This window comes from Pygocentrus nattereri, chromosome 3, assembly GCF_015220715.1.
Source record: "Pygocentrus nattereri isolate fPygNat1 chromosome 3, fPygNat1.pri, whole genome shotgun sequence".
Taxonomy (NCBI): Eukaryota; Metazoa; Chordata; class Actinopteri; order Characiformes; family Serrasalmidae; genus Pygocentrus; species Pygocentrus nattereri.
The window spans coordinates 43,392,918-43,412,827 of record NC_051213.1 but is presented as its reverse complement, the minus strand read 5'-3'; the positions used below and the strand labels follow the sequence as shown (position 1 = coordinate 43,412,827).

Here is a 19,910-nt window from a genome sequence, read left to right as displayed (position 1 = left end):
TGGGATTTCAACAAAACTGGCACTTCAGACTGAGGTTTTTCAGAGGTAAACAGTGTTTAAAGTCAAAAAAACGGCAAGATGGCTGCACAACGAAACCCACAAATGTGAGAATTTTCTCTGTTAAAAAATTACAATAACCACTGTATTATCATAGTTTAATGTCATTTCAATGTATTATTCTCCTTTTCATCATAACAGGCATTTAAAATTGCTAATAGTATGCTTATGTCTTAATAGCTAGCTAGCTAAATTTCCCATTCCACCTTCAATAGTCCACCAGTGCTGATGCCTGAAGTGCCAGAATGTAACTCCTGCTCCATTTAAGGTGGAACAGGACAGTACGAACAAGAAGCTGATAAATAGCTGACTTCAACTTCATAATCAGCAAAAAATTAGGGGTGAGTGATAATAAATAATTGCACCCCCCCACACCACCCTGAAAGCATATGATGTAACTAAAGACCAGCAGTGAGGAGCTGAGCTTTACGCTCCTCTGCTATCACTGAAGACTAGCAGGGTCGCCCGCAGAGCAGCGCTAGTAGATGCTAATGAAGTAATGGTCTTTTTAATGCTCTTTTCCCGTTTCGTAGGGCAGACTTCAACCACTATCCGTTGTACCTGAGTTACAAGAGGCAAGGTGATACTCAAAAACAAGGGGTAGAGGCAAAAATAAGACATGGGATTGGGCCTTAATCTGGCAGTGACATTTTTGGTGGTCTGTAAAGTGTTGCAGGTGGTTGCTAGGAGTCCCATTTACTCTGCATCATTTTTTGAACACTAGTTTTGGAAATGGGAACTTTTTTAAAGAGGAACATAATGCCAGTAATCACAGATAGATTTCAGAGGAGGCTTTGGTGTAATTTTCAGCTAAATATATTTCCTGCCTTTTTACTGACACTGAAAAATGGCTTGTACTTAGTGGCCATTTTGACTGGAAATGAAATAAATACTGAGTCAAAAGCAGTGCATACCCACTCAGCTAGAGGAGAAATAGCATTAGAAATAGCCTCAATAGAGAGAGACCAGTTTAGCTGAAATGGGAAAGCAACTGCAGAGGAATGAGATGAACGAGCTGTGATATGGAGAGATATTAGGGAAAGAACGATGGGGTGAGAGTGAAACAGCGCTCTACTGCGCCCTGCTGGTTGTGAGAGGAACAAAACTGAGCTCTAAACTGACCCTTGATGTCCACTTTGGAACTTCAAACTGACCTGAGCGGCCTACAGAAGTCAATGCAGTATAACATCTGTTTAACATCAACGCCTGACTGGACTGAGGCCCATGGCGACCAGATGGCAGACCCATATTCACTTACACACACACATCCACATCTGTGTATCTGGCTCTCTGCCTGTTTGTCCTAGATATCCATACACACACACACACACACGTCATATTCCTGCATGTACAGTAGTCGTGTGTGTAATTCGCCTATCCATGCTGTGCCTACAAATGTGTTTATAGTAACTGGTGGACAAGCTTTACAGACCACAGGCAAAAATTCCATGGTAAACCACAACGATTACAGCTAGCCCTTCAAGTCTTGAGTCTTAAATGCCAAACACTGTCAAAACATAAGGAAAAAACCCACCTCTACAATGATATCTTCTGCTAGCACCCCTATGGGACTCTAGTAGCTTGTTAGGTACTAAGCTGATGCCGATGAATGTTTTTGGCTGTTGTAGATTAAACGCTTCTAAAAAAAAACATTATATGTTTCACTTGAAGCTTGTGACAAACATGTTAGCGAATGTTTTACCTTGTAGCAGTTCAACAGTGACTCGTTAAGAAGAGAGGCTAGAGCTGCTACCACTGTTTTCCATTTCTAACAACTCTCAGAAATAAAGGTACTAAACTGTCACTGGGGTGGTACCCTCAAGCGTACATCTCAGTACCTTTGGTCAGGGAACATAACTGTACATAAATGTTGTATTGACTCCACACACCCCGTCTCGAATCCAGGCTTTTTATTTTATTGTTCTGTTTTATGCATTAGGATATAAAATGCTAATTTACTTTGTAAGATTTAATTTAAGGTTCAGAATTGAACCTTAAAACCACTGTTGTGCTTTTGATGGTACATTTGTATATGGTTTGTACCTTGATGAACACAAAATGTACCTGCACAGAACCTTTATTTCTAACAGTGCACTGAGTAGGCTAATTTATTTTAAATAAATTAATTTATTTTCAATTCAATTGAATAAAAAAGAATGATAAACAATTACAAAGAAAGGTTTGGTGAAGGTCAAAGACAGAGACACTGAAAATAGTCAGGACTGAAAGAAAGAATTTGTATGTGGAGCATGGATGTGCCATTACCTGCATGTACAGTAGTGGTAATATGTGTAATTCCTGCATGTACAGTAGTGGTAATATGTGTAATTCCTGCATGTACAGTAGTGGTAATATGTGTGACTGTGTTTAACTCATTCCCATGTCATTCCCTCATAGAGAATGTATCTGTGTCTGTTACTCCATCCTCCACCTCATCCCCCACCCCTTCATCCCCCAGTTTAGAGCCGGAACCCAGAGGTAACCATCCTTCTCTTCTCTTCTCTTCTCTTCTCTTCTCTTCTCTTCTCTTCTCTTCTGTTTTTTCTGCCCTCTTCTTATTTCTTTTCTCCTTTTCTACTTTCTTCTCTCCTTTTTTGTCTTGTCTCTTTGCTTGGCTTTTCTTCTACTCTTGCATTTCTTCTTTTCTTCTCATCTCTTCTTTATTTTTTGTCTTTAAATGTTTTTTTCTTTTCTGCACTCTTTTCTCTTGTATTCTTTTGTCTCTTCTTCTCTTCAGTCTTCTTCTGTTTTTTCCTCTTCCCTTCTCTTCTCCACTTGTCTCCTCTCTTCTCCACTTGTCTCTTCTCTTCAGTTTTCTTATGTGAACTTCTTTTTAGTTCCTTGTTATGTTTCTTTGGCTTTCATTTCTTTTTCTTTTTAGTTCATGTCTTTCCAGTTCTCTTCTCTCCTTTTATCTTCTTTTGATTTCTTTTTTCCTCTTCTCTTTTCCTCTGTTCAGTTCTTTTCTCTTCTCCTCTCTTCAGGTCTCGTCTCTACTCGTCTCTTCAGTTCTTTTCTCTTTTCTTCTCTTCAGTTCCCTTCTGGTTTCTTTGCTTCTCTTCAGTTTTCCTCTGTTATTATTTCACTTCTGATTCTGTCTTCTTTTCCCTCTGTTAGTCTCTCTCACTCCTCTCATCTGCACTGAATAACGTTCTACCTTTTTCCCCTCACATTCTGCAGGACCACCTTGCAAGCAATCTGCCTATTCCTGTTACTGTAGAGCCTCAATAATGGGCTGTTTTTATTAACACGTTCTAACAGTCTCACACACACACACAGACACACATGAATGCTCTCATTGTCTTCAATGTCCTTGTCTTCTCAAGCACGAGCGCTTTTCTCTGTCCAGTCAGCGGTTGTGTGCTATTTCTTTCCATTACGCGAGCGTGTGCAGATGACAACAGTCACACAAAGACGGGGGAAGGAGAGGGAAGGGTAAAGGGGTCTGGAAGTGCAGTTCCCTTTGGTGTTTCAGGTCAGAAGGGTGTTTATTGCCATGACCACGGTCATCACTACACACAGACACAAAAGAGCTTACTCTGCACATCCCAGCGACGTATGACTTTCGATTAGGGCACTTTCAGACTCGGACAACGGAGTGTATTTTTGAAAGGTAGGTATAAAAAAATGACAGAAAAGTCCTACGATAAACTAAAGGGGCCTAAAGTAGAGTTCAGTATGTTATTTGACGTGTTTTGCAGTATTCTGTAGTGCTGCGGTGTCTCCTTCAGCATCATCAATCTGACAGAATTCATGTTTTCATGTTTTCATTTATCAGGGTTCCCTCAATACAATACCCAGAATGCAATTAAGCAATTAAGAAGTACATAATACAACTATTGGGAATTTCTGTGGTGCCAACCAATCAAGACTGCTAGACTTGCCACTCAACTCAGTTGCACCAAGTTTGCATAAGTTTATAAACTTAAGTTTGCTCATAAAGTCTTTACTAAGTCCTTAGTCACACTAGTTAGTTTCAGACTATCCTTTTGCTAAATTTGGTTGCACTACAAATCTGTGATAACTAATTAATTCTCACGTGGCTTTAACATGAAGATAACATGTTCAGAACCAATCAGTAAACCCGCTGCCATGGAAACGTGATGGCAGTTGTTCCGACTATTTCCATGAAAAAATATCCAGCATAGAATAATGCTCCACTTAATAATCTGATAACTAGAAAATCAGATTTTGTCAATAATCAACGCGTTTAGATGCACATGAATTATCAGTTAATGGGGAAAGTCCAGGTCTGCATGAGTCAGGCCGTAATCGGATTTCTGCTTTGCAGCCAAACAATAAAGTAACAGAAGAACATGTGATGTAAACATTCTGTATGTCGCTGCACTTTACCTGAAAATATGAACATACATGATCTATAAGATGCATACAATATTTAAATCCTTCATTTAGTTTAGCACGCAGGTCCAAAAGCGTTTTGCTGCATCTCACGGCAAACATGCTCGCTTATTTCCGGTACCGTGGTCTGTTATAGCGCAAAGCGCAGACTGAGAAGTTCGAAAGAAATCAGAGTAAGAGTTTACATTCAGTGAGAAACTATAAATATTTAGTGTGTAAATATTTAGTAACTACTAAGCTCAGTGTTAAAACCACTTTGTGTGGTGCAACTCATTCTGATCTATAAGCTCTGCTTCTCCTAACTCAGTTTTCAGTGCTGCATCTCAGTTATGTATGTTCTCAAGCCAGTTTCCACACAAGCTGGGGCTCTTTCCACCAGTGGTCTCCAACCCTGATTCTGGAGAGCTCCCTGCCTGTAGAGCCTAGCTCAGTCAACAATTTGCAACATCTGCTCCAGGTAATCAGCCTCTTACCAGGTTCCTGATTTGCTGGACCAGCTGCATTATAGTTAAGCAAGGGGCTGGGCAGCTTATTGGACAATAGAATGGAACAATGATGATGGTGCTTTTGCCTGCAAATAGACATTACATGCAAAGAGCGAATACTGTTTTCCTCACACACTGACTGCACAGACACAGGGATTAAATAGTAATAAGCACACAATCGATTTCTCACTGATGGCCGGTTACCTTACTAACTTTAGCTATTAGCTTGTAGCCTGAGTCATTTTGGTCATACTTTGAAGTCTAGAGGGGCCTTACAGTGAAAAGCTTCTAAAGTGAAAAGGTACTAAAAAGAGTCTATAGAAAAAGAGCCTATAGTATTAGATAGATTTGGGTTTTACTTATAAATGGGCTTGTCAAAGATCTATGGGCTCTGGGGTCATAACAGGCCCTTCAGTGGCCCATGCACATCCAGGCATTCATTAAGCCTCGGACCGAGCTTTAAGAGTCTGTAGGCTCGAACGGAGAAACAGCTCACAGCTACAGAAACAAGCATTCTGTCATCTGACCTACAAAAGAAAGTTTACGTCTCTTTCCTCCACGAAAGGCTTGTCACTGAGCGCTGACGTTTCCCTTTTCGCTCTCACACCTTTTCTTTCTCCATTGCTCTATTTTCTTCCCGCTCTCGCTCTGTCTTTCAGCCTCTCTGTCTTTATCTCATTTTCCTCTGTGTTCTCATTCTCCTTGTGCTCTCTCGCCCAGAGAGAGGGATGAAGGCAGCATGGGGCATTGCTTCCTCCGACCACGTGTGTTGGTGCGAAGGTGTGGAGAGCGTCTCATTCTGCTGTCACTAACTGAGTGTGAGCTGAAGGCACACGAGGCCGAGAGCTGCTTAATTTTTCATCCCTTATAAAATATTGCTCTCCAGACTTCTAATGAAATCTACTCGCCAGCCTGTTCAGCACAGCTCTCTCTCCCTCTACACATCTCTCTCTCTCTCTCTCTCTCTCTCTCTCTCTCTCTCTCTCTCTCTCTCTGTCTATCTCTCTCTCTCCCCATACCTACATCCACACCTCTCTCGCTCTCTCTCTCTCTCTCCCTCTACACATCTCTCTCTCTCTCTCTCTCTCTCTCTCTCTCTCTCTCTCCCCATACCTACATCCACACCTCTCTCGCTCTCTCTCTCTCTCTCCCTCTACACATCTCTCTCTCTCTCTCTCTCTCTCTCTCTCTCTCTCTATCTCTCTCTCTCCCCATACCTACATCCACACCTCTCTCGCTCTCTCTCTCTCTCTCTCTCTCTCTCTGTCTATCTCTCTCTCCCCATATCTACATCCACACCTCTCTCTCTCTCTCTCTCTCTCTCTCTCTCTCTCTCTCTCTCTCTCTCTCTGTCTATCTCTCTCTCTCCCCATATCTACATCCACACCTCTCTCTCTCGCTCTCTCTCTCTCTCTCTCTCTCTCTCTCTCCCCATACCTACATCCACACCTCTCTCTCTCTATCTCGCTCTCTATCTCGCTCTCTCCCCATACCTACATCCACACCTCTCTCTCTCATTCTCTCTCTCTATTTCGCTCTCTCTCCATACCTACATCCACACCTCTCTCTGTCTCTCTCCATACCTACATCCACACCTCTCTCTGTCTCTCTCCATACCTACATCCTCACCTCTCTCTGTCTCTTTTCTCTCTACACCTCTTTCACGCTCTCTCTCTCTACATACCTACATCCTCACCTCTTTCGTTCTCTCTACATACCTACATCCTCACCTCTTTCGTTCTCTCTACATACCTACATCCTCACCTCTTTCGTTCTCTCTCCATACCTACATCCTCACCTCTGTCACTTTTCTCTCGATACCTCTCCCTCACTCTCTCTATTTCCCTCCCTCTCTCTTCTTTCTCTCTCCCTCACCCTGTCTTTCTTCTCTTTCCACACCTCTCCCTTTCCCATGTTATCTTCCTACTCTTTTCCTCACCTTGTCTTCCCTCCCCAAACTTTCTCCTTTTCTTTTTCCTTCTGACACTTTTTCGCTCCTACTCAGTCTCTTTGCACCTCCTTCTCTTTCTCTGTAAACAAAAATAGCTTTATTAATGATTAATGTACAGTTTTCTATTCTGTCTACAGTGGAGCAGTTTATGCTTTTGTGAAAGGTTTCATGCACATAAAGACAGACTTGAATCATGATTTCCTCTCTTTGAGCCGAACTGAGTTGTAATGTAAGGTACAACATCATATTTGAACGACAGCAGGAAACTCAGTGACAGTATAAATCATGAGGGTCCTGAGACGCACAACACAGGCTCACAAATCCCTCTCTTTCTCTCTCCCTCTGTCTGTTTCTCTCTCTTTCTCCCTTTGTTCCTCTCTCTCTCTTTCTCTCTCCCTCTGTCTGTTTCTCTCTCTTTCTCCCTTTGTTCCTCTCTCTCTCTTTCTCTCTCCCTCTGTCTGTTTCTCTCTCTTTCTCCCTTTGTTCCTCTCTCTCTCTTTCTCTCTCCCTCTGTCTGTTTCTCTTTCTCTCCTCTCTCTCTGTCTCTTCCTCGCTCTCTCTCTCTCTGTCTGTTGCTCTCTCTTTCTCTTTCTCTCTCCCTCTGTCTGTTCCTCTCTCGTTCTCTCTCTCTCTCCCTCTGTCTGTTCCTCTCTCTTTCTCTCTCTCTCTCCCTCTGTCTGTTCCTCTCTCTTTCTCTCTTTCTCTCTGTCCCTCTCTCTTTCTCTCCCTCTGTCTGTTCCACTCTCTTTCTCTCATTCTCTCTCTCCCCCTCTGTCTGTTCCTCACCCTCTCCTTTCTCTCTTCCTCTTTCTCCATCTGTTTGTTTCTCTTTCTCTCCTCTCTCTCTCCTCTCTCTCTCTCTCTCTCTCTCTATCCCCCTCTCTCTTTCTCTCTCTCCCTCTGTCTCTTCCTCGCTCTCTCTCTCTCTTTCTCTCCCTCTGTCTCTTCTTCGCTCACTCTGTCTGTTCCTCTCTTTCTCTCTTTCTCTCTGTCCCTCTCTCTTTCTCTCCCTCTGTCTGTTCCACTCTTTCTCTCATTCTCTCTCTCCCCCTCTGTCTGTTCCTCTCCCTCTCCTTTCTCTCTTCTTCTCTTTCTCCATCTGTTTGTTTCTCTTTCTCTCCTCTCTCTCTCTGCTCGCTCTCTCTCTCTCTCTCTCTCTATCCCCCTCTATCTTTCTCTCTCTCCCTCTGTCTCTTCCTCGCTCTCTCTCTCTCTCTTTCTCTCCCTCTGTCTCTTCTTCGCTCACTCTCTCTGTCTGTTCCTCTCTCGTTCTCTCTTTCTCTCCCTCTGTCTGTTCCTCTCTTGTTCTCTCTCTCTCCCTCTGTCTGTTCCTCTCTCTTTCTCTCTGTCCCTCTCTCTTTTTCTTACTCTCTCTTTCTCTCCCTCTGTCTGTTCCACTCTCTTTCTCTCATTCTCTAGAGAAAGACCACTCTCATTTCTATCCATTCCTCTTTCTTTCTCTATCTCTGTCTGTCCCTCACTTTCTCTCCTTCTGTCTCTCTTTCCATCTCTTTCTCTATCTATTCCTCTCTCTTTCTCTTTCACTCTCTCTCCCTCTTTCTCTATCTCTGTCCCTCATTTTTTCTTTGCTCTGTCTTTCTCTTTCCCTCTCTTTCTCTGTGTCTGGCTCTTCCTCTCTCTTCCTCTCCTTTTCTCTCTCTCTTGTTCCAAGTACACTTGTCTTTCTTTCTAAGATCACTAGCCAACTTTATTTGATCGTTGTTTCTGTCTCTGCTGCTTTTCAGCTTTTCATCTAATCATCTCTCATGTTTCCTCTTCTTCATCCTCTCTCACTCTCTGTACCTCCATCACTCTCAGCCCGTTTAATCAGGCCATTAAATATTTAGCGCTGTTGTCCGGTTCCACATGAAAGTGTGTTTGAGTCGATGTGTGTGTGTGTGTGTGTGTGTGTGTGTGTGTGTGTGTGTGTGTGTGTGTGTGTGTGTGTGTGTGTGTGTGTGTGTGTGTTTGAGGACTCTCAGCAGATCTCAGACACACATAGACATCATCTCTCACCCCCGGACTCGTTTCTGCTGTCTGTCTCTCTCTCCCCCGCTCTGTCACTGTGTGTCAGTCTCATTGTAGACAACTTGTGTGTTGGAATACACCTGGGGGATGACTCAATCTCTCTCTCTCTCTCTCTCTCTCTCTCTCTCTCTCTCTCTCTCTCTCTCTCTCCCCTTTCTGTGTGTGTGTGTGTGTATCTGTGGCAGACCCCGGGGCGGTGGTGGAGACCCACAGTGCAGTACCATATGCAGTCATAGGGGGCGTTCTGGCTCTGCTGGTTTTCACCATCATCTGCGTGCTCATCGTTACCATCTGGTGTTCCGTCCGACAGAAAGGTGAGTCCCGAACTGCTTTTTTTTCCAAAGACCTGTTATTCTGGTCCATTCATCAAGAAATTTTCACAAAATGTGAAAAAGTGTGTGTATATATATATATATACAGACACTCCCCTCTATAGATACTCTACAGACACTCCCCTCTATAGATACTCTACAGACACTCCCCTCTATAGATACTCTACAGACACTCCCCTTTAAAGATACTCTACAGATACTCCCTCTACAGATACTCTACCGATACTCTCCAGACACTCCCATCTACAGATACTCTACATATACTCTCCTCTATAGATATTCTACCAATACCACCCCCGCATAGATAAACCCCATATATACGCCATAGATACCCAAATCAACAAAATCAGTGATAATATAAAACCTGAGGGGCCTAAGACTCCCCCTATAAATACTCTACAGATACTCCCCCTACAGATACTTCCCCTCTACCAATCCCCTGTAGATACTCTACAAATACAGTATCTAAAAAAAAAACACTGTATGACCTTGGCCACAATACTATAGCTCAGTTTCTAGGTGTTAGCAATCTTCTTATAGCCTAGGCCACCTTTATGGAGAGCAACAATTCTATTTCTCACATGCTCAGAGAGTTCTTTGCCATGAGGTGCCATGTTGAATATCCAGTGTCCAGTGTGAGCGAATTGTACCCAAAACACCAAATTTAACAGCCCTGCTCCCCATTCACACCTGGAAGCTGGAACTCTAACAAGCCACAACTGCTAGATGAAATCAAATCAAATGTCAAACCAAGTCAAACCACATGGGCTGACTTTGGTCTGAAAATACTGATTTGTGTAGCCTTTCTATAGTTATGTTATTTTTATTTATTTGTGAAGTCAAAGCTGTATGTGTATGTAGTATAACACTGCAGCAGAATGTTGCACTGTTGTGCAGAAATGAATACACAATCAATCTATGTATGTATATATATATATATATATATATATATATATATATATATATATATATATATATATATATATATATCCTCTTAAGAAAGAAAGAGTGGGATTATAAAATATCATATTGAGCAGACTACAAACTAATAAACTTGGCTTGCAAGAAGGTGAATGGGAATGCGGTTGAGCAAGAGAGGAGAGGGAGAAGCTGAAGGGAGGAGATAAGAGATTTTTGGCATAGCACTGCGATACAAAGAGACGTGGAAAACAGAGGTGTTCTCTGGCTGTTTTATAGCCCTTTAAATCAACTGTATCTGCATCTAAAGTCTGTATCTATAAAGAAATGCACTACTTTTTCAAAGTCTTTCCTTTTAAAATCTATTGGCACCCTCAGTGTGGCCCACATGCCAAGATTCGCTTCGCCCAGTACCACATCCTGTGTTTTGGGAGGGTCTAAAGAAACTCCATCAACATGTCAACCAAGAGTCAGAAAGTGACACTGGTTGTTTGGAAACCTTGGGGTTGACTAAATAATATCAAGTAGACTTTCTGATGTGTTCTACTGTATGGCAGTTTTTACAGCAGACACTGTTCCAAAACAAAAACTCATCCAGAAATGTTCATCGGCACAGATGGAAGGGATTGGAAAAATTGCATTGGAACATGAAAAGAAACATTGAGCGTAAACAAGACTCAAAACTCTAATAGCATGAGGAAGAAATACTTAGAGCAGTGATCTCCAATCCTGGGGAGCAACCAAGACCCAAAAGGAAAATTCACAAAGAACATGTGTAAGAACCACCAATAGGAACCAAGACCCAAAATTCCCTAAGAGCATGAGTAAGAACCACCAAGAGGAACCAAGACCCAAAATGAAAATTCCCTAAGAGCATGAGGAAGAACCACTGAGAGGAACCAAGATCCAAAATGAAAATTCCCCAAAAGCATGAGTAAGAACCACTGATTGGAACCAAGACACAAAAGCAAAACTCCCTAAAAGTATGAGTAATAACCACTGAGAGGAACCAGGACACAAATGAAAAAAGCATAAAAAACAAACACTGAGAAGGACCAAGAATCAAAAGGAAAAGCTCCTTAAGACCATGAGGCAGAAACACAGAAAAACCAAGATTCAAAAGGACAAGTGCAATTTAAACACATAAAAAACACAGCGATGGACCAAGGCTCAAAAGAGGACAAAGAGGAAAGACTGAAAAGGAAGAAGTTCTTAAGAGCTTGAGGACAAACCAGAACAGAACAAAGACTCAAAAGGAAACACTTTCTATGAGTATGAGGAAGAAACACTGAGGAAAACCATGGCTCAAAAAAGAAATGTTATTAGAGCATGAGGAAGGACCACTGAGAGGAACCAAGACTCAAAACGCATTTGAACAAGCATGAGAAAGATATGCTAAGAGGAACTAAGGCAGAAAAGGAAAACGCCCCTAAGAGCTTGAGGAAAAAACACCAGGAGAGGAACCATGACTCAAGAAGACTGACTCAAAAAGAGATTTCCTAAAAGCATAAGGAATAAATATTGGGACTCATTAACTAATTATTTCCTAGTTTTTTTCCTTAAATGCATTTTTGAGGAAGGACCTAAGAAAAAGTCTACGTCAGATTCATGATGTGTTCTTAAACTGCTGCACTGTTCCTACCTTTGTGCTTTTGAGAGTGTGTAGAATCTGTTCTTACCTAAGAACAAATCTCAAACAAGAAAACAATGAATGTCAGAATCTTTGTCAAAACTGCATAAGTGGGTTTTAAGAATAAATTTCTTCTTTAGAACCTTTGGTGAATGAGGCCCATTGAGAGGATCCAAGACCCTAAAGAACAGCTCCTTAAGGAAGAACCATCAAGACAAGCACTAGTCTTATCCACGAAGGGCGGGTGTGCCTGCAGGTTTTCAACAAAGCTGGAGCTCACTTGATAAGTTGTTTTACTGACTTACTGATACCAATTGATTTAGCAAGTGGATTCAGGCGTACCTTTGCTTGTTTGGAATGAAAGCCTGCAGCCACACCGGCTCTTTGTGGATAAGATTGGACATCCTTACTCTAAGAAGAACCAAAACTCAAAAGTAAAAAAACTCCCTAAGAGCATGAGGATGAAACACTGAGAGAGAGACCAAGACTCAAAAGGGGAAGTTATCCTTCTCTAGGCTGTGCCAGGTAATTAGATGCTTCATAAAAGCTGCACTTCTTTAAACAGGGTTTAGAAACTTGACTGAACCCCGCAAGCCTGGCAACACGTCCACTGTTTAACGATCTCGGCTGCTTTACGTGCCAGAAAAAAGGCACCCATGCAAGATCGATTTTTTAATTAAGCCGTCTTTCGGAGTCGGGCTTCAAGTTGCTTGTGCTGGTGCGAAACCAATCAGCCCATAATGACGTGAATGAAAGGGTTATGCAGTGTTGGACTGCTGGGTGCACTCAGAACAATGCTGATGATGATTATACATGCAATTAATTTGAGATTAATTAGGAGGTACTGTGTCTGTGTCCGCCCCCCAAATTTAGAATGGCTTTTACTTTGTGGGGCACTGCTTAAAAGAAGCTTTTGATATTAGGCTCAGCAGGAAGAGAGGGTGAGATGATGGTGGGCAGTGTAGTTCAGTATTGTCTTGGCTTGAACATACTGGGAATTTTGCAGTAATGGCTGGTGAATAAAGATGGCTTTACAGTGTTGATACCATTAACGAGTTGATATCAGCAGATAATGCTGGACCAATTGTCAGAAGGATAAGAAAGAATGCTTCAAAAATGCTTAAATGAATAGTAGTTGGAAAAATCACTGAATTGAATATCTGGTCACAAGGCTTTTACAAGTGAAGTGGTTGAAGGGGGGGGCATCCTAACCCACCCAGAGAGAGTGAGGCCAATTGTGCTTTCTTGGACTCCTGGCAGCTATAGCATCGCCAGGGATCGAACTCGCAATCTCCTGATGAAAGGGCCAATGCTTAGACAGTTGTGCCACTCTGGGGCTAAATAAGTGTCAATTTGTGTCAGTCCCAAAACATTTGTGATTTCAGGCACTGACAAGAAGGCCTGGATTGTTATTGATGTACCAGTTCATCCCAAAAGTGTTCATTCCAGTTGAGGTCAGAACTCTGTGCAGACCACTGGAGTCCCTCCACACTTAACTCATCCAACCATGGTTTTGTGAACCGTGCTTTGTACACAGTGCCATAGTTATGCTAGAACAAGAAAGAGCCTTACCAGCACTGTTGCTACAAAGTTAGAGGCATATAATTGTCTAAAATATCTTGGTATGCTGTAGCATTTACATTACCCTACACTGGAGCTATGGGACCATTATCCCTCCTCCACCAATTTTATTTTTTGGTAGGCACTGCTGACCTGTCATCCACCAAACCTAGATTCAACCATCAGACTTCCAGATAGTGAGGCGTGATTCATCACACCAGAGTGTGCATTTCTACTGCTCCAGAGTCCAGTGGCGGCCTGCTTTACACCACTCCAGCTGACACTTGGCATTACGCATACTGATCTTAAGCCACATTCACACCGAAGTAAAATCTGCCTGGAGAAAAAAGACAATTTGCTTGAATGGAAAAGAGCATGAAAATGCAAAAATGTTAATCTAGATTCATTTTAATTCTGCAACTTTTTAATGTTGCTTGTTAAAAAAATGAGCATAACTAACATTAACCATTTACTCAACTAAATTTTCCTTCCAAAACCACATCATATCAGCATCGCCCGTACTTGCCTGACTTTTGCTCCACCCATGCGAAGAAAATAGCGCAGCGACAGTCCTGTGCTCATGGCTTTAGGCTTGTGTGCTTCATCTTGGCTACAGAAACGCATTTCAAGAAGCTTCCTATGCACTTTTCTAGAGCTGATGTTGCTTCCAGAGGCTCTTTTACACACTACTTACATCAGCACTTGGCAGCCCCAAATATTGCTCAAATATTTCTTCTGAATTCAGGTGTATCGAAATTTAGTTTGTCCCCCTTTGCTGCAGTAACAGTGTCTACTCTTCTCAGGCTTTACACTAGATGTTGTAACATTGCTGTGAGGTTTGATTGCATCCTGCCAAAAGAAAATTAGCAAGGTCAAGTATTGATGTTGTATGATTAGTTATGAATTGGAGTCTCAAATGCCACTCCAACTCATCCCAGTGGTAAGGGGTGGAGCTCAATCACTTTGAAGAATGTAGTTCCACAGCTCCACCGTCCAATGCTGGAGCTTTACACCCCTCCAGCCAGCACTTGGCATTGGGTATAATGACTTTGAGCAGCCCATTCTATTAGCAGTGCTTTTCTATGGAGATTATATAAGCTACCTGTGTCTAGTTTAGTAATGAGTGCACCATAAACAAGCCAAATTCACCTTCTGACCTGTAGTGTACATCGGGCCTGAGGATTTTTTGTGAATTCATGATGACTTAAATGGAGTCCTACATCTTACTTAGGATTAATTTGTAACCTGCCTTGTAATCAGCACTGCAGTAATGAGCTTGTATTAGTAAAGTACAGATATACTGAAACACTTCTCTCTCTCTCTCTCTCTCTCTCTCTCTCTCTCTCTCTCTCTCTCTCTCTCTCTCTCTCTTTTTCTCTCTCTCTCTCTCTCTCTCTCTCTCTCCAGGCTCGTATCTGACGCATGAAGCAAGTGGTCTGGATGAGCACGGTGAGGTGCAGGAAGCATTTCTCAATGGGAATGACACAAGTCAGGGCAAGAAGGAGTATCTACTGTAACGGCCTGCAGTGGACGACCACAGAGCGGACACCACAGCCAATCACACACACACACAAACACACACATACACACACACACACACACACACACACACACAAACACACACAGCCCTTTTCCTATCCACCAGATCTGTGCCATATGAGGGCTGAGAGAGAGAGACAGTGAGAGTGAGAGAGAGAGATAGTCTGGAGAGGACACTAAATAACAGGTCACTATTACGGAAAAACATATTTGTCTTGTTTTTATGAAATAAGAAAGTTTAATGTGGTATATAAACATTGTTAAGGTTTTAAAATGTCTTGTTCGCTTGCCAGTCCATACATGTGAACTACGCTGCAAACAGCCTGTTTCGAATTCATCATGGTGTGTCACATCCATGAACACATTTACATATAATCTTCCGTTCAGCCTACAGCAGTTTAGCTGCCCATTCATGTTGAAGTCTCAAAGAGTGTTGTTCCTGCAGACAGTCTGTACCAGAGTTGTTGGAGTGGAAGATATAAACAATTAAATGCTGTGCTGTTCCTGGCTGTCAAGAAGGCGAATGAATCAGTGCAGGTTTCCAAATGATCCACACATTTGAAAGAAGCGACTTAAGTTTATTTTTTCCATGGTCCTTAGGCTGGCTATACGCAGGGAAACTTTTATGCAACTTTTATTTTTTTTTGTGGGTTTCCTACGAAATAATCTCAGTGCAAATTGACAGTTACACAGAGCAGTAATAAAAAAAAGCTGCATGCAATACATTCCATTACTCTACTGGTTAGCCAAATTAGCAGCTTATATTTTTCATATACCATAGAATTTTACTATAAAGTCATCCGTGAGGTCTTATTGGCATATTTGGAGCATCTTTGTTTTATACATCTCTATATCAGTCTTTTATATGTCATTCAAGGGTTATTTGCAATTTATTTAAGTTTTTATCTGTTCAGAATATGCTATTTTAGCATTAGTGTTAGCTGGCTAGTTAAGCCAGCTGTTTACAGAAACATTAGCTTTAAGGATCCAATTTGTTGTCATGACACAGGAAGCTGATAAAATGAAAAGTCAGGGAGGGAGTCTCTTTTTCAATTGACTAATTTTCTGTTGTCCGTTTGTTGTCCACAGATTGGTGAAAGCAGTTGTTCGGAATTATATTGTGTGACATGATCATGTGATGATCATGATCACAAATGTGTAGTTGCCATTTTGGATTGGCTGAAGTTGAGAAATATGTAACTGTTTAGGCTGAGTTTCAAGTGAGTTGCAGGACACTTTGTTATGCAACTCAAATGCAATTTAGTTCCATATTTCAAGCAACTACAGTTTCACCATGTAAAGCCAGCCTTAGGATTACAGTCCTAATTTCCACATCTCACCACAAAACAGGGCGGCCAATAAGAACAGAGATCATTTACATACATAAATCTTAAAGACCCAGCATTAAAAAATGAATTGTGACTGTTTTGGTACAAAATCCCACACACAGTTATAAGTGGACTTCAGAAGAAAATCTGAAAAATATAGAATATGGGCTCTATTACACAATATCCCTATTCCTGTACCTAAGCAGTGAGTAGGAGTCATGAGAGAAAAGAGGCTCTCACTCCTACTAGAATCAAGCCAATCCATAGCAGTGCACACACTATCGAATGTTCCAATGTAAACAAACGAACCACTCTACCAGCTCTTTTAGCTTTTGGACTCCAATCAAAGGCAATCAGAAATAAACCCCTGAGTACATCATCTTACACTCATAAATAATTTTACACCAGCTCCTAGATATTGGCTGGTCAGGAACTGGAGATGCACCAACTTAGAATTTCTAGGCCAATAACAAAAACTGATCAACCACAGATTTATTAGCCTTTTTTATTTAACAAGAATTCCACACTGAGTGGTTTTCCAGATCCAGATTAAAGAGGTCCTATTATGCTAATATTCAGTGTTCGTACTTTTATTTTATTTTTGGTGTTTACTAAATTAGATCTACATGCTTCAGTATTCCAAAAACACATTCTCTTGTTAACAGAAATCTCTGTTACAGTTCCTGTGTCTTTAGGCCCTGCCTCCTGATGAGCCCAGTGTGCTCTGATTGAATGCTAGAAGCTGCTAGAATGGTTGAAAACAGTAGCAGCATCCCTGTCTTGCGGTCTACAGACAGACCCCTCTTTCGTCACAGACTTAGATTTCTTTACAGTGATGGTGATGAGCACCAGGAGTCACCATGTCTACAACACAAATATAGTCATTTTGTTTACTATCAAAACAACCAGTGAATATACAGGTGTCACAAGTTTTTGTATGTAATATTAATAATTGTAATAATGGTGAAAAAGTCTCTGGGGGATACTTTGCTACTCAGTCATGTCTAGCATGTGCCCTCCACCATAAATGGTTTTGAACCAAAAACCTTCTTAGGCATGGGGCAGCATATTCATAACCATCTCATGTAATAACTTTTTATTTTTTTTTATTTTTCCCCAATTGTTTCCCCAATTTAGTCATCTCCAATTCCACCCACTAGTTAGGACTCCCCCAATCACACAATACCACCAGTGTTAGGAGGGCGAAGGTTAGCACAGGCTTCCTCCAAGACATGGGAAGTGACACATCCTTTTGAACTGCCACTCACACAATGTTATTGGACAGCCATAAATGCTTGGAGGAAAATGCCAACCGCCAGTTCTGTTACAGCTAACAGATGTTTGCACTGACCAGTATCGTGCTGAGTGACTGGGAGGGAGGTGGGCCATCCTACCCACCCAGAGAGAGCGAGGCCAATTGTGGTCTCTTGCACTCCTGACCATGAATGGCTGAACTCCTGATGGAATGGGTGATCTCCTGATGATAGGGCCAACTCTTAGACGGTTGTGCCATTCTGGGGTCCCACCTCATGTAATAACTTTCTTTGAGGGAGCTTTTGGAGAAATTCTGGCCTGGTTCCTTTTACCACCCTATGTGAACAATTCTGACTCGATCATTTTAAGTCTTTGACATCAAACAACTTTCAGTGATTTTACATGTTAAGCATTTAAACATGCAGACATTGAGAAGAAACAGTAGATTTTAGTGGAATAACTTTCTGTGAGGGAGCTTGTAGGCTGTTTTCAGACTGCAGACAAACCAGATTTGTTTCTCAAATCAGATCTTTTGAGATGACTGTCTGTGATGACATTTGCAAGTGATCAGATCAGATTTGTGAGTCCAGACATCACCAACCTATTTGTATGGGTTGCTATGGTAACAACGTAGACGTCGGCAACCACATATTGGCTGGTGACGTGGATTTCAAACGTGGATTCAGGAGAGATGGGGTGCATCATCTCGCCCTCCAAACTCCAAATTCTCTGGCATAATCTTGAATCTTTGGTGCTCTTCCTGAATCCCAGCACTTCTGCCACTCTGGATTTGACATTGTTGTTGTTTGTTATGTTCCGAGTGACGCAAAAGACATGTTGGAATCCAATCTGATTAAACTCAGACTGAGACACTTCTGTTGAAATCCAAAGGCAATGGCATTTCAAACCACCTCCAAATGTGGTTTGGATCTGATGCTGTGCATGTGGTTTTTTGCTGTCCACGCTATGAAATCAATCATGGTACAATACCAAAAATTAGATTTAGACTGGCACTTTGAACATTGCCTTGTAGACAGTAAACCCTTCAGACATTTGTTTCCCATCACAATCACTGAGAACTACTCTGGCTTGGCTGGACGATTACATCTGAACCATTTAGAGATTTAGAAAAATCGGTGGGATTCTTCTTAATTCCATCTCCAGGAAGCAAGCACTGTAGATGCTAGCTGCCTAGTGTGTATAAACTGGTGGGATGATGACTTTTCAAATGATAAATTAAATTAATAGTGTTCAGAGCTGCACCTCACCTCAACATCGTCCATTCTTCAAAGATAACTTTTGTTTTTTCTTCTTAAACTGGGAAAAAAATGTGCCAGCTCAATGGTCATAACTCCAATATTGGACCAATAATCGCATTTTCTGATGTATCGTGCAACCCACACCCTCAACTTGGTCTTATAACCTCTCCGTATCTCTCTGTCTTATTTGTTTATTAATAATAAAGGCGTTAGATGTGTCCTCTTTGAGAAGTGGGAGGTTACAGTGATTACAGCCAGGTGTTATTGGAGCCCTCTTGACCGGGAAATGACGAGAATCAGGAAAGTGATGGAAAGAAAGTCGAGAAGGAATATTTTTTGAATGCCACATGCACACAAACACCTACATACTCACACATACTCAACAAACACAAACGAAACATATCTCTAAAGTCATTATTTGTACAAAAAAGTCAAAGTAAATTAAACGAACCTTTTAAGAAGTGAACAAAAAAAAGTACTTTTGAGCGCATTACCAAGCGATGCTATTATACTAACACAGAATATTAGCCTAGAGATACAAAACCGAACAAATTACTGTTGAGTGATCTTTAAAAAAAAAGAGAAAATGTGAAAAAAAAAAAAAGATTTCTTTAAAAGACACCTTGTTTTTTGTTTTGTTTTTTTAATTAATTATGGTTTGGACTATTATGATTGTTGTTATTATTATTGCTGTTATTATAATTGTAAATTGTACACTTTTTTCTTTTTCGTTCCTCTCTAGAAAAACCCAGTCGTTCTGCTTCTTCTCCTCTCTTTTATCCTCTTCTCCCTTTCTTGCTCTTTCTATCATTGTGCCAGTTTGTCTCCAGTCTCTTCCTCTTTGTCTTTCACCCATGTGTTTTTTTTTTCCTTCCTCTTTCTTTTTTCTTTTTATAGTCTTCACGTCGCTGTTGATATAGCTAACTGTGTTTCTTTATAGGAGAAAGACACCGAGCACGACAAAATAAAAACATACTTCGAAGAACCTCCTGTCAGAGGCTTGTCTTGCGTGCTTTGCAGAAACTCATTGCAACATGTCAATAAAGGAGAGAGTGAGAGGGATTGAGTGAGAGATGGAGAGACTGATGCATTTACAGGTGGCTGTAAAGGACAAGGAGACATTTAAATCTGACAAAGAGAGCGATAAAATGAATGAAGATGAAAGAATGAATATAGAAAAGCCGAGGTGGTGAATCATAACGATGATGGG

The 19,910-nt window shown here is 41.4% G+C and overlaps 1 protein-coding gene across 2 annotated transcripts in view; it reads left to right on the top strand.

Moving 5' to 3' along the window:
* Positions 1–19,685, top strand: part of cadm4 (cell adhesion molecule 4) — a 282,802-nt gene extending 263,117 nt beyond the window's left edge. For both annotated transcript variants that reach the window (XM_037536670.1, XM_017702047.2), the window contains exons 7-8: positions 9,066–9,194; positions 14,728–19,685. In XM_037536670.1, the coding sequence (XP_037392567.1) occupies positions 9,066–9,194; positions 14,728–14,837 (239 nt within the window). In that variant the 3' untranslated portion in view covers positions 14,838–19,685. The remainder of the gene's footprint in view (positions 1–9,065; positions 9,195–14,727) is intronic.
* The last annotated feature ends 225 nt before the right edge of the window (positions 19,686–19,910 follow it).